The sequence below is a fragment of the Phyllostomus discolor genome, chromosome 5, assembly GCF_004126475.2.
Source record: "Phyllostomus discolor isolate MPI-MPIP mPhyDis1 chromosome 5, mPhyDis1.pri.v3, whole genome shotgun sequence".
Lineage (NCBI taxonomy): Eukaryota > Metazoa > Chordata > Mammalia > Chiroptera > Phyllostomidae > Phyllostomus > Phyllostomus discolor.
The window spans coordinates 156,091,759-156,106,683 of NC_040907.2; the positions used below are offsets into that span (position 1 = coordinate 156,091,759).

Consider the following 14,925-nt stretch of genomic DNA (forward strand, 5'->3'; position numbering starts at 1 on the left):
CTTATCAACGTTAGTGTCCACCCGCACCCGGTAGGGGCCCCACCCTCTCCGCCGCAGGATTTTTGCATTCTTGCCTTTGGATCTGCCCAAGGCTATTTCTCATACTTGGAATTCCTTCTGTTTTCTTCCAGGTCTATAATTCATATGTTATCACTTAAGGTAAAGTCCAAGAGCTATGTCTACCATGTACCTTTCCCTAATAATGCCATCCTTCACTGGTCTTCCCTATTTTAGAACTCATTCAATAGTTGTTCACTTAATAGTTACATACTGAGCGGAGTGAGGGTCATTTATATTAGTTTGCTGGGGCTGCCACAATAAAGTCCCGCAGGCTGGGTAGCTTACGCAACAGAAGTGTATTTGCTTGCAGCTCTGTAGGCTAGAGGTTGAAGATCAAGGTGTTTGGTTTCTCCTGTAGCCTCCGCGTCTGCCTCGCAGATGGCCCCTTTCTCAGTTGTGTCTTTCCTCTGTGTGTGTTTTCCTGGTGTCTTTTTGTGTGTCCAACTTTCCTCTTACAAGGGCCTCGGTCAGATTGGATTCGGACCCACCCAAAGGGCCTCATTTTCACTGAATCATCTTTTTAAGGGTCCTGTCTCCAAATATAGTCACATTCTGATGTACTTGGGGGCTTGTGCTTCAACATACAAGTTTTAGGGGGATACAATTCAGCCCATAACACCAGTGGAAACAGGGCTGGATGAGACGTATGTAGTCCTTGTCCTCTCGTCGTTTGACAGACAGCCTGGTAGAGAAGAGAGATGTTGTGGGATTGGTCCAAGAAGTAGAACACATGGTGCTTGAAAAGGCGTCTGGTGTTGGGGGTTGGCTAGGAAAGGTCCCCCTGAGGAAGTGAGATTTCTAGGAAGGGTGGGTGGGCGTCGGCCAGGTGAAGAGGGAGGGCTGAGTATTCTAGACAGAGAGGTCAGCGTGTGTGAATTCCAAGCAACGGGAAAGAACAGGACATATGAGGAACGGAGGAATCCAGTGTGACAAGGAATGGTAGGAAGGCACCAGAAGGTCAAAAGTTCAGATTACACTGGATAGTAAGTCTTGACATCCTCATTACATCCTGCCTCCGCCTGTTTTAAAAATGTTTGTGTGGGGGAGGGATGGCATGCATATTTTGCTTCTCATGCTCTTTGCAGGGGAAGAGACCCTTTCAACTCCTTTATATCCTCCGCAGCATAGGGCTGGGAATATAGTAGGTGCTCAGTTAATAAATTACGTGGGTGTAATGACACATGAGATTGGTAGAAGCACTTTGTCTAAATTCGGGGCTGGCTCAAGGTCGGTGGGGCTGTATTCTGGGAGGACTTTTGGTGGTATAATGCCACCTAGTGCTCCTTTGAGTTACAACAACAACAAAGGGGAGCAGGTTGGTGAGTGTTTGTCAGGAATCTGAAAAATTAGAAGAAAAGCATTTTCCTTCGTCAGCTTTGTCCAACCACCCGTGCACGCATCCATTCATTCATCCATGTGTACGTCCCCCTGCATCTCTTTGCTGTGAGCCGAAAGTGTCACGTTCCTTTCAGCCTCCCGTGGTTCCCTGATCTCCCACGTTAGGGCCTGTCTTTCCCCACTTCATAAGACATGCTTTCAAGTATCAGTGTCTAGGTTCCCTGAGCACCCATGTCCAAGTGATCCCACCATACTGTGTTAGAACCGTACACTTTCTTCCTCCCTTTCCCCCAATGCAAATAGCAGTGACTCTGCCTTAGTCACGTCTGTGGTTTTTGTGCCCCCCTGTGCCTGCTATGTAGCAGGTATTTTTTTTTTAAGACTTTTATTTTTTTAATTTATTTTTAGAGAGGGAAGGGAGGGAGAAAGAGAGAGAGAGAGAGAAACATTAATGTTCGGTTGCTGGGGGCCATGGCCTGCAACCCAGGCATGTGCCCTGACTGGGAATCGAACCTGCGACACTTTGGTTCGCAGCCTGCGCTCAGTCCACTGAGCTATGCCAGCCAAGGGCTGTAGCAGGTATTTAAAACGAGTGTCTTCTGGATTGAATTCCTGTCACCTTGGCAGGTCGCCTGCGTGTGCAATGGTCCTTTAGGAGTTTCCTGTGGGACAAGAAGACACAGAGTCTCACAATAGCACAAGACATGAATGGCTAGGTGATTCTCCCATGTTATGTACCTTCAGGAATGTTGTGAAGTCTCTCTAGATCAGGGTGGTCCCCCAGCTGGTGGTCCCAACGTGGAGTCAGGTTTCCTGTAAGCATACCAGGCAGCCTGAGCCGTGATGCCCGCCCTTCTGCACCCCGTTTCTGCTAGCTTGGCTTATAGTTTGGTTCGGCCGGCTTCGTCAGCTCCATCTGCCACCCACCCCCACCGTGCCTCGGCCAGGTTTTGTCCTGTTTGTCCACAGGAGAGACGGTCTCAGTTCATGAGGGAGATATCATGGCACGAATGGTAATTTTCCACAGGTGAACGTATACACTCAGTGAAGTTCCAATGAAAATTTCTCATGACGAACTTGAGAAACACCCTGAAGTTATATGGGATGATAAAGGTTCATGAACAGCCAATGTATCTTTGGCAGAAGGCGGGGTGGGGGCCCTGCCCTTGAACCATGATCGATGCCTGGTCACAAAACCGTAGCGATAAAGCCCATGGCACTGATGCAGGAGCAGCCCAGATATCTCAGAACACACCCACGTGTACTGAGGAACCGAGGTGCTGACACATTGGCTCACTCCACTGAGAAAAATAAAATCAAATCCTCATCTCAAACACAAATGAAAGGATGAACTCCAGATGGATTAGCGAACTGAGTGTGAGAAAGTCAAACGATGAAGCTAATAGAAGAAAATGACAGAGAATACCTTTAGGACCTTGGGATTGAGAAGGACTTCTTAAATCACACTGAAAAAGGCATATAAAAATAAAATGTATATATATAAAGGGTTACAAAATTAAGGATTATTGTTCTACAAAGGATGTCACAGGAGAAGTTTCCAATCTTTGAAAGCAGATGGTTTTCCAGACTTTACAAAGACCTCTTGCAAATCAAAAAGGAAAAGACCAATAGCATAATTGGCAAAGGCTATAGACAATTCACAAAAGGAGACACCAGGTGGCTTATGAATATATAAATAAATGCTGAACTTCACTAGTAGTCAGAGAAATGCGAATTTAAAAAATATGTGTTGATGCTTTTCAATAGTGACAGAAATTTTTTAAAAATTGACTCATTAAATGAGTCAGTATTTATCCAGCACTTAGAATAGTATCATGCACTTAGTAAACATTGTGAATTTATAAACAAGTAAACTACCACATGCTGGCGAGGGTGGGAATGGGGGGCAGAGACCCTCACACTGTACGCTGGAGTGTAGTGTAGGGCAGCAGTTCTGGTGTGCGGTCTAGCAGTGCTTGGTGAAGTTAAGTGCTCAGGCCTCCATCAGGCTACTAGACACCTTTGTGCCCTTGGAAAATGGAGTTCACCCCTGGGCAGGTATATTTGAAAAGAGGCACAACCTCTGGGTAGTCCAGCCTTCTTAGGCTCATGACTTGACTAAGGAACAGAGCTTTTATGGGAAGGAGACATCTTTCTCCAGTAGGGCACAGGATATAGGGAAGAGAGTGGGGCTTGCTTCTCAGCTCCCATTGGCCTCCTGGCTGGGTGTCTTTGTGCACTCCCCATGACTTGAGCAATCTCACTCCTAGGCATATATTTCAGAGGAATTTGCACACAGGTCTGTAAGGGACCACAGACAAGGATGATCATTGCTGCATTGTTTGTGGTACTGGAGATGTGCAGGCAGCCTTGGTATCCATCATTTGGGGGATGGAAGTATAATATGTGGATGTCCCATGCAGGATACTATGCAGCAATCAGAAGCAATGAACTGGGATTACAATACCAACTGCAACCATGGATAGATACTGGGAAAGAATGTTGAGTGAAACAAGGAGAAAATAAGACGGTACCCTAAAGTCTGATACCACTAAAAATGCTATGCATTTTTCAAAAATACATATCCAAGCTCAGTAGCATGCATGCCGATGGGGCTGAGGATGAGGAGTGAGAGTGGGGATAGGGATAAAGGGGAAAAAATAAAAAGAGAGGGATCTTTTTTGATTCATGAACCAAGAAGTTTAATTTCTCCCATTCTCTGAACCTGAAGTCCAAGGGGTGAAGTCTTCAGCGAAGGAGAAGGAGGGGGTGGGGGTAGACGGAGAAATGGCCTGGAGAAATGACCTGGAGCCTGCAGGGGCCCCAGGTGCTCTGCAGATTTTCCCCACGTGGCTCCAATCCCTGGGTACGTTTTCCCAGGGTGTCTTGAGCTCCCATTTTTCTCCCCACCAGTAACCAAACCTTTTGAACCCTCCACCTTCGTTTTCCCTGCCTGTGTCTTGCACACAGTAACCACTTCCTAAGGGTTGGAATTCACTCGAATTGAGGTGATTTCTTTTTCTCATGACAGAATCTCTCTGTCAGAGGGCAGAGGGTGGCTGCCGGTCCTTTTCTCTTCCAGAACCGTCTGATCCACATTTCTTTGTAAGCGTTAGTCTTTCGGTTCTCCTTTGCCAGCTCCCCAGTCTCCTCCACAGTCCTCTTTCTTAGTTGCTTCTTGCCATCCTTGCTCTCCTTTCTCTCTGGTGTTTCTAACCTCTGCGCACACCTTGGGACTACGACTAGTATCTCAGAGGCACTGCCCCCTTATTTCCTTGGTCCCACCCCATTCAGAATATTTGCATATTTCTCGGAGGAACAACGCCCGGAGGCAGGCCCCATTCGAACGTCCAATTACTCCCCTTGGAGGGCGTGACCGTTGCCAGGCGACGGGAGGACGCGCCGAGCGCCTACTTGCTGGCAATAGAAATAACGTGGTAACGTGGTAACGTGGAGCGGTTTCAAACGCTGAGGGCAGCGCACAGCCCCTTCCTCAGACTCCTTCCCAGTTTCTGCGACGTCCGCAGCAGGCTCTGAGGCCGCCGCCAGACAGCGTCAGGATGGCTGAGGTCAGGAGCCAGTGCCTTTCTCTGTGTCACCTCTCACTCGCCTGCTCCCCATTGTCCCTCTCCTACTGTCCTCTGTCATACCCACTGATTCCAGTATTTTCCGCATCAACATCCCAGCCCTATCCACAGCCTCACCTCACCCCGTCCCAGTCGGCTCTTGCCCCATTACCTCCTTTCTGTCCTTCAGTTGGGTGGATATTCCCCACCCCCACTATTAAATTGGCTCTGTGCTAAGCGTAGTAGGAAATTCACGACAGGCACCCACCCACTCCTACATTTTGATCCACAAGAGAGATACACATAGACATACTGATGTTTCACTGACATGGGACCCACAAGAAGCCTTCATAGATATCTACTGTCACCCCTATTCACTGACTCTTGAACACAGGTCACACCATGATTCAACTGATTACCTGCTGTGACACATCTTCATTAAGCTCTTCAGCCCATCACCAGTGCTCTGTGTTATCACTGACCATCTTGCTATGATCTCGTAGCCTTTATTCACTCCCGGGCACTGTAGTACACCCCATCTTCTGCCCCACTCATTCATATCTTGTCTCCCCATCTCCTCCTCCCGTTCCTTCTAATTTTCTTTTTTCCCCCTGTTACTTGCTTTTGAGTATTTCCTTCCCCACAACTAGTCACCTTGGTTTATTTCATTCTTCTTCATTTTCTGTATATTAGCCCCAGATACCAATACTATGAAATAATTATTTCCCCCTCTCCCTTTCCTTTCATTATCTCCCCTTATTTCTTCCTTCTGTTTTTCTTCTCACTTTATCTCAGCCAACTTTTTCTCATCTCTGCTTTCATAAGTCTTCATTTCCACTCTGGCCTCATTTTTCACTGTGGCTTTCTTTCCCTTTTCCCTTTTCCTCACTAATTGATATTCCCAGGACCTAAAACAGCGCCTGGCAGGTAGTAAACACTTTAGATAGGTACTGAGTGATGGAGTATCACAGTTCCTCTCTGATTAGTTCATGCTGAAATCATGTTTCCCAAATAAATATCTTTATGGGCCATAGCAGTGTTAATACCCATTGGTTGTTGGTCACAGCTAAGAGATACTTTTTGCTGTGCTTTTAATAGTAATAACAATATAAACAAATCTCTTTTGTTCATAAAAGTTCTTTTGAAACTTTCCTGTCTTTGATATTTTCCCATGCCTGTGCTGAGTGCCAGGTGTACTGGGAAACCTGGTCTGCCAACAAATCATTAGGCTGGTGATCAAGAGCTGACGTGAATACCATATACAGGGACGGAGCTGAGAACATTGCCATGATATATTTCTGGGTGTGCTCCTGTTTAGCATCAACAAGGGGAAAGCACAGAGCAGCAGCAGCTCCATATTTCCTTAATGTGATTTTCCTCCTTTGTGGAATTGCTGTATTGCAATCTTTGCAATAATCTGCTTTTAGTCAGGAAGAAAACTTTTGTTGAATTTCATGTTAGTACTAACATGGTTACACGACATGCTAGACATGCTTGTGACTTGACATCTATTTTAAGTTGTGGGCTCTGTTTTGCTTGCATGCTGTCCTTAGAAATTTAATCAATAGCACTAATGTTTTTGAAAACCAAAAATATGCAGACTTTCTTCATGTTGGGCAAGACAGGCTTATCAAAGCAGAAGGGAAACTAGACTAGTTGCCCAGATCTTTAGGGTAAATTTTTTTTTAAAAGATTTTATTTATTTATTTTTAGAGAGAGGGGAAGGGGAGGTGAAAGAGAGAGAGACACATCAACGTGTGGTTGCCTTTCATATACCTGCCCCCCCCCCCCCCCCTTGGAGACATGGCCCGCAACCAAGGCATGTGTCTTCATTGGCAATTGAACTGATGACCCTTTGATTCACAGGCTGGTGCTCTGAGCCACACCAGCCAGGGCAGGGTGAATTTGAATTTTACTTTATTATTGGGATTAAAGATAGTCTCAATTGTTTTCTTCTGATTAGCAATAGAGCTCTGATGCCAAAGCCCTTCTCCCTTCTTATATTTTAGCCAACTAGAGTTTCTTATTCAGTCTCAAATTTTAGATACTTCCTTGACCCTGAACCTTTGCTCATGCTTTATCATCTGCCAGGAATCCCCTCTTTCTCCATACTCATCTGTGAAGATTCCATTTTCTCTTCTGGGCCTGGTCAAATGCCATTTTCTTTATGAAATTTGCTTTAATTCTTGCTGCTGGGAGTAATTCTGTCCTCGTAGAGTTTTGAATATTTTATGGCAGGTATCAAATTCTATACTTCCATTATGGGAACACATACCCTATCAACTATTAAGGTATAAATTTCCTGTGGGAGGGTTGTTTATTCATCTTGGTCTCTCCTATAGGCTCCATCATTCCAACCTACATATAGCAGTTGTTCAATAAATATTTACTGAATAGATGAATAAATATATTAACTATTCTTTTGGATTATTGTGCTGTACCTAACAAGAAGTAGGTGTATTAGTTTACTAGGGCAGTCATAACATAGTACTGCAAAGTGGGTGGTTTGAAATAGCAGAAATTTGTTGTTTCACAGTTCTGGAGACTAGAAATCTGAGATCAAGGTGGTGGTAGGACCATGTTCCTTCTAGACTCAGTAAAATTTTTTTTTGCTTCTTCCTAGCTTCTGCTGGTAGCCAGCGATCCTTAGCTTTCCTTGGCTTGAAGCTGCCTCAGTCTAATCCCTGCCTCCATCTTCATATGGCATTTTCCTGTTTGTGTCTGTGTCCAAACTCACCCCCACTGCTTTTTATTGGGATTTAATCGACATGTAACGTTGTATTACTTTTAGGTGGTGGGAAAATACAGTGGTGGGAAAAAGTAGGTTTATAGTCATTCCTATGGAAAAAGCACAATAATTAATAAACAATAATACAAGAATAAACTGTTTTGTGAACTCACAACTGTAAACCTACTTTTGCCCACTCTGTATAATGATTTGATATATGTATATACTGCAAAATGATTACCACAATAAATTTGGCTAAAGTCCATCACAATACAAAGTTATAGTCCCGCCTCCTTTTATGAGGACACCAGTAATGTTGGATTAGGACACGCCCTACTCCAGTATGACCTCAGCTGAACTAATTATATATGCAATGACTCTACTTCCAAATAAGGTCACATTCATAAGTATTGGGGGTTAGAACTTCAACATAACTTTTTGAGGGACACAATTCAACGCATACGCTAGGGAAAAAAGAATTCTTTTTTTAAAATTGATTATGCTGTTACAATTGTCCCATTTTCCCCTATTTATTGCATACTGCCTCTCACCTGCATTCCCCCACTTTAGTTTATGTCCATGGGTCATACGTATAAGTTCTTTGGCTTCTCCATTTCCTATACTATTCTTAACCTCCCCCTGTCTATTTTCTACCTACCATTTATGCTTCTTATTCCCTGTACCTTTTCTCCCTTTCTCCCCCTCCCCACTCATAACCCTCCATGTGATCTCCATTTCTGTGATTCTGTTCCTGTTCTAGTTGTTTGCTTAGTTTGTTTTTGTTCTTTTCAGGTTCAATTGTTAATAGTTGTGAGTTTGTTGTCATTTTTCTGTTCATATTTTTGATTTTCTTAAAAAAGTCCCTTTAACATTTCATATAATAAGGGCTGGGTGATGATGAACTCCTTTAACTGGCTTGACCTTATCTGGGAAGCACTTTTTCTGTCTTTCCATTCTAAATGATAGCTTTGCTGGATAGAGCAATCTTGGATGTAGGTCCTTGACTCTCATGACTAGGAATACTTCTTTCCAGCCCCTTCTTGCCTGTAAGGTTTCTTTTGAGAAATCAGCTGATAGTCTCATGGCAACTCCTTTGTAGGTATCTGTCTCCTTTTCTCTTGCTGTTTTTAACATTCCTTATCTTTAATTTTGGCTAATGTAATTGTGATGTGCCTTGGTATGTGCTTCCTTGGGTCCAACTTCTTTGGTACTCTTTGAGCTTCCTGGACTTCGTGGAAGTCTATTTCCTTACCCAGATGGGGAAGTTCTCTTTCACTATTTGTTCAAATAGGTTTTCAATTTCTTCTTCTTCCTCTTCTTCTGGCACTCCTATAATTCTGATGTTGGAATGTTTAATGTTGTCCCAGAGGTTCCCAAGTCTCTCCTCATTTTTTTGAGTTCTTGTTTCTTCATTCTGCTCCAACTGAATGTTTATTTTTTCCTTCTGCTCTAAACTGTTGATTTGAGTCCTGGTTTCCTTCCCTTCACTGTTGGTTCCCTGTACATTTTCCTTTATTTCACTTTTCATAGCTTTCATTTTTTCCTCTAATTTGTGACCATACTCAACCAATTCTGTGAGCATCCTGATTACCAGTATTTTGAACTGTGCATCTGTTAGGTTGGTTATCTCTTCATCATTTAGTTGTATTTTTGGAGCTTTGATCTGGTCTTTCATCTGGACTTTTTGGACTTTTTTTATTTTTTAATTTTTTGTCTCACAGCACCTGTTATGCAGTAAGGGGTCTGAAAAAAAGAATTCTTATGTAACTAACTCCTGGGTTCTCATTTAAGTCATAGCCAGACCTGCTTGAATTACATTTGCATGTCTGGGCTTATAGTTTTAAATAACTTGTTGTCCAGTGGTCATGGGAAGCAGATGTGGAAAAGACTCATGGGCATTGTGCAGGGGGCAATTTAAATACACTTGTGGAGAAGACCTTGCCTAATGTTCTTAAGGTATAAAAATGATGGAATGTCTTTTAGGAGACTATTCCCTATTTTCCATGGGTTTCACTGTATGTGTGAATTCATGGTGTTTATATCAAGATCTCCCTGTGTCTGACCTCAGTGTGCTGTGGATTTCCTTTGCAGTTCTGGGGGCAGTAAAAATTAGGATCAAATGAAAATAGATGAGGGTTTGGAATAATCATCACAGCTATCAACATTATATTGAGTACCTACTATTTGCCAGACACTTGGCTAAGTGTTGAACATGAATTATCCCATTTAATCTAATCCATAACAATACCATGTGGTGGAAAATATTATATACAGAGTGGGAAAAGGTAGGTTTACAGTTGTAATACAAATAAATCATAATTAATAAATAATAATACAAGAATCAACTCTGTTTTATGTACTTGCCAATGTAAACCTACTTTTGCTTACCCCTGTGTGTGTGTGTGTGTGTGTGTGTGTGTGTGTGTGTGTGTTATGTAGCATCTGGGCATGAACATTATATAGTTGTTCCCAACACAGAGTTTTAACTCTGTTCAACACATGTTCTGCTTGCCAGTGCTTTTACTTTGCTTGCCTGAAGGTCTTTGATTCATGGATGTTAACAGTAACTCCTGTATAGTCAAAGTGCAAATGTTGGAATGCTCATGCCTATCCCTGCTCTACAGGAAAAGGGTGAAAAACCAGTGCTGGAAGAAACTGCATATGAAGAAATTGAAAAGGATTTTCAGGAGGTTCTCAGTGAACTTTCAGGAGACAAAGGTCTGGAGCGATTTAAGACTGAATATGAGAAGCTTCACGCCATCATGAAAAAGTCTTATGACAACGAAAGACGGCTGATGGCCAAGTGCAGAGAGCTCAATGCGGAGATTGTGGTTAATTCCGCAAAGGTCGCCACTGCCCTGAAGCTCTCCCAGGACGATCAGACCACCATTGCCTCCTTGAAAAAGGTCAGTGATCTTCTGGGAACGGAATCAATGGAGAGCTGCCATCAGTGCCTCCTGCATTTAAAACGTGGTCCTTTCACCATATTGACAGCTCTGGGCTGGACATAAATGAGTTATTAAGTTGAAATTTACATGATTTATACATTCATTAAGCCTAGGGAATAATGTTCTTTTGCAAAGGAAATAATTAGACTGGGTGAATTTCACTATCTAGAAAATAATGTAAAACCTTACCAGCGTGGTTTCTAAGAAATAATGGGTTAGCAAAGAGACTTAGGGATAAGTGTAATATTAGGAATGTCAGTATGTCTTGTTTGATACAAGATGAATAGTAATGAAATATGTCATGATGATAGCTTGTTAAAGATATTTTCATATTCCTACCTTTTTTTTTACTGCTTTAGGAGACATTACCTTGGGAATACCCAGATAGTAATTTTCATGATTTTTTTTTCTTAGCACCTTTTTGCTTCTGCCCTGATCCTCCCAGTTCCTTGTAATGGGAGGACAGGGATTTACCTGGCTTTGTCTTACACTTATTTTTTTCAGCCTCAAGTGTGTTGCATTATTTTGAAGGTAAACATAAATATTCCGTGTTGATTTCAGGGTGATAAGAGTTTAATTTATAATTAAAACCCTAGTGATGAGAAAAAAAATCACAAACTTTTAAGATAATTGCCTTGATACCATGCAACTAAACACCTGCCAATTCAAATACATTCAAAGACCAGCGCAAATAAGACACATTTTCTTAGAAATGCCTTTTCTTGAAGTGTTATTTTCTTCCTGGAGTCATGATCTTCTCTTTGTGAAAAATTGACATAAAGAAAGCTTCGATTCACTTTACAATGAGAAAAACCCCTTGCTTTCTGTTGTAAATTTAAAAATCAAACATGGAAGCCATGAATTGATTAAAATCTAGCTGGTGAAGTTGATTTGGACAAATCTTCATATAATCACCTTTTCACTTAAATATCCTTCATCAGTGTTGTGAACACAGAGCGTGTATGGTTGCTACAGAAGAACGTGTTCCATAAACCGACATTTTGTTTTGAACCACTGACTTGTGTGTGTAGTTTACTGGAGTCATGTCTCTCTATTGTAATAGCATTAATTTATTTAATTAAATTATATACTCTGTCCCCATTTTATTCCTTGTCAACGTGAAAGTGGAATATTTTCACTGTAAGTGAATAGAGTCTTACCTGTATAAAGGATTTACATTGCACTGGATGAAATTTTGCAGGAGATTAATTGGCAGGGTGAAACTTAAGGATGTTGCAATATTTACTGTTTATTTATTTGATGGCTGTAATTCACTTTTAACTATTAATGTTACAATTCAACATTGCATTTCATAACAGTAAGGAAGCCAAAACTACAGAAGTCATTGTTCCCATTCCCTGCTATGGGTATTTTTTCCCCTGTAGGCATTTGATGAGAAGGCCTGCGCTTGAGTTTCTGGAAGTGGGAATTACTGAGTTGCTGTGTACAATTAGGAAACAGCAAAGACCAACTTGCTGTGTGTTGTTCTAAAGCTCACATGGCCATCAGGAATTCACTTGGGACCTAAGGGCAAAATATATTTTTTTATTTAGGCTCTATCAAGAGCTTCATAGTTAGGGCTTGGATCCAAGATCATCTTTATGTGATAAAGCTTTTTTTTAAAAAAAATCTGAACTTGGAAATCGCATAAGCTTTTACTTTTAATTTTGCAAACCTATCTTAACATTTTTATTAGAAATATCCTCCTAGTTATAATATCCCTTGCAGTATGAGAGCTTTGTGGACACACACACACACACAAATACTTTTTCCAATACCCCCTAAAGACAGGTGTTCAGTATTGACTAGCTCATGTTGAAGTCAATATAAATGTAATGTATATCATATACTATATAATCTTCCTTCTCCATAAATGGCTACTACACTGTAGTTGTTTTATTATTCTGTTTGCTGAGTTTATCTTGCATCCTGGAACCTAGCCTGTTTTTTTTCACTGATGTCCTGTGGCCCATCTAGGAAATTGAAAAGGCCTGGAAGATGGTGGACTCGGCCTATGATAAAGAACAGAAGGCGAAGGAGACGATTCTTACCCTGAAGGAAGAAATAGTGAAACTAACCAAACTAGTCGAGCAAGGGTCTGGACTGTCGATGGACCAGGATAGCAAGTAGGTCACAAAGCCTTCTTGATGTATGTTGGACTTGCTTTTGCAGAGAACTTCAGCAGACAGCCTGGAGTTTGTCAGTGTTACCAAGACACTCTTTCTTTGTTGGTTTCCTGGAGATTGTTTTCTGTCTATTGCTACTTTTTTCTTTTTAATATATCCTTTCTACACACCCTAAAATTCCTAATTTGTGGTTATAGTAAACTTCTGGGTATGTAAGAGTCAGTACTACAGTTTCAAAATGAGTAAAGATTTTAGGTTTATTTCTCTCAGCTGTGTGTGGAATGGAACTGGCTGCTTTTTTGCCCAGATTTCCAGCTCTGCCCCCCACCCTCCCTGCAATTAGTGGCCTCACCCTCCTTCCAACTTCTCAGGTTCTTGGCCAGAAAAAGGAGTTTCTCTTCTCCCTTGCCTCTCCTTCTCCCTTAAAATGCTGTCTTGTTGATTCAGCCTTCGCTTCTGTCTTTCTTTCCTTCCTATTACCAGAGCTACTGCCTTGGTTGGGACTTCCCACCCTCTGCTGGATTTGACAGTAGACTCCTAGCTGATCTCCCTGCCCTCCAGGAGACATCTCCCCTCTTTACTATCCACCACATACCAGACTTCTGACTCTGAAACACATACCTGCATGCTTCCATCTCCAGCATAAACACCTGTGGCAGCTACCCATTCCCGAAGGACAAAGCCCGAAGTCTTGAACACATCTTTCAGAGCCTTCCTAGATCTGCCCCGGTCAGCCTTGCTAGATTCATATCCAGCAACACTGCTTATTCATGGCTCCATACCTTTGAACACCTTGTTTTCTATGCCAGGAATGTTTTTTCTTCCCTTCTCCATATCATGAACACCTATGCATCCTTCAAGATTCATCGCAAACGCTATCTTAACTTCACTGCCACCAGCTTCTCTGTTCCAACTTCTTCCCCACCTCCAGGCCCTATGACCATGCAGAGAGTCACTGCATTTCTTTGTTTTTGTAAGACCCATCCCCTACCTCAAGTTTGACATCAGTCACATTGTATTGAAATTATTTGTTGATGTGCTTCTGCACCCATCAGTCTGTGAACTCCCTGAATAAAGACACCTTTACCGTCCCTCCAGGAGCGTAGCACTGTGTAGGCCTTGCAAAACCTTGCATTTTTCAGAAATGCACATACACTTCCTTAAGCGTCTTTAACCAAATCTAACTTCTGTCTAGGTCTCTTATGCTTTATAGATGCCCTTATCCCAGGTTGAGACATAGCTCTGAGTGTCGGTACTAGGGGAGGGAGTAGACAGACAGGTATGGCACTCATCATAATGGACTCTATTTCCCTAGCAAAGAAGTCAAGCATGATCAGAGCAACTGCTGAAGAGCAACACGAGGGATCTGATTCAGTTAGGAGGTGTTTTAATGAGGATTGGCATATGGTTGTGGAGGAAAACTGAAGAAACTGTCCATCCAGAATTTTATCTTCAACAGTATACTCAGGTGTAGCTTCTCCTTTCACAGTAACCTTAGAATTTGAGGTTTTGTTTCTGGAGAAGAGTTTTAGTGTGGTGTTGAAGGCTCCTTTATGTAATATCAAGTTGTTCATAAATAAACATTATTAAATTACTGTGTTTTGAACAGTCAAAGGATGATGACTGTCAGCTGCTCGGGCCTCTGCTTCCTCAGCTCTAAAGTGCCGCCTGGCCCTAGACAATTCTGCTGCACAAGCCACAGCAGACACGGTTTTTCTACTTTCAAAATGCCAATTCTGCAGAAAGTCGTGACACATTATATGTAATGGTTTTTGAAATGCAGAAGTAACTGGTTTACAATTCAAATCAACAAATATTATCGCATACTCTCCAAAAACTGGCATCATGAATGATTTCCAGATTTTGTTGTTGGGAGGACTCGATGTGGATTGCGTGTCCTTGGGAGCGACTGTACGCTGCGGCCGACGGATAGAAAAGTGGCACCGTGTACGCTTTGCCTATGTCTATGCTTCACTTCCGACTTTGTAGCTGTGATCATAGCCCTCCAGTGGATGCCGTAAATAAATAATTTCCTAAATTCGCATCTCCTTAGGGTGAGACTTGACAATAGCGATTATGGCCTTATGGTAACAAATTCAAAATAACAGAGAGGGGTGGAAACTAAGATCATCTCCCCAACTTTTCCACCCTAAATTTCA

The 14,925-nt window shown here is 42.2% G+C and overlaps 1 protein-coding gene across 1 annotated transcript in view; it reads left to right on the forward strand.

Moving 5' to 3' along the window:
• The first annotated feature begins 4,782 nt into the window (after positions 1-4,782).
• Positions 4,783-14,925, forward strand: part of CFAP58 (cilia and flagella associated protein 58) — a 95,660-nt gene continuing 85,517 nt past the window's right edge. Inside the window, exons 1-3 of the mRNA XM_028513683.2 lie at positions 4,783-4,967; positions 10,317-10,598; positions 12,618-12,766. Coding sequence (XP_028369484.1) covers positions 4,959-4,967; positions 10,317-10,598; positions 12,618-12,766 — 440 coding nt within the window. The 5' untranslated portion in view covers positions 4,783-4,958. The remainder of the gene's footprint in view (positions 4,968-10,316; positions 10,599-12,617; positions 12,767-14,925) is intronic.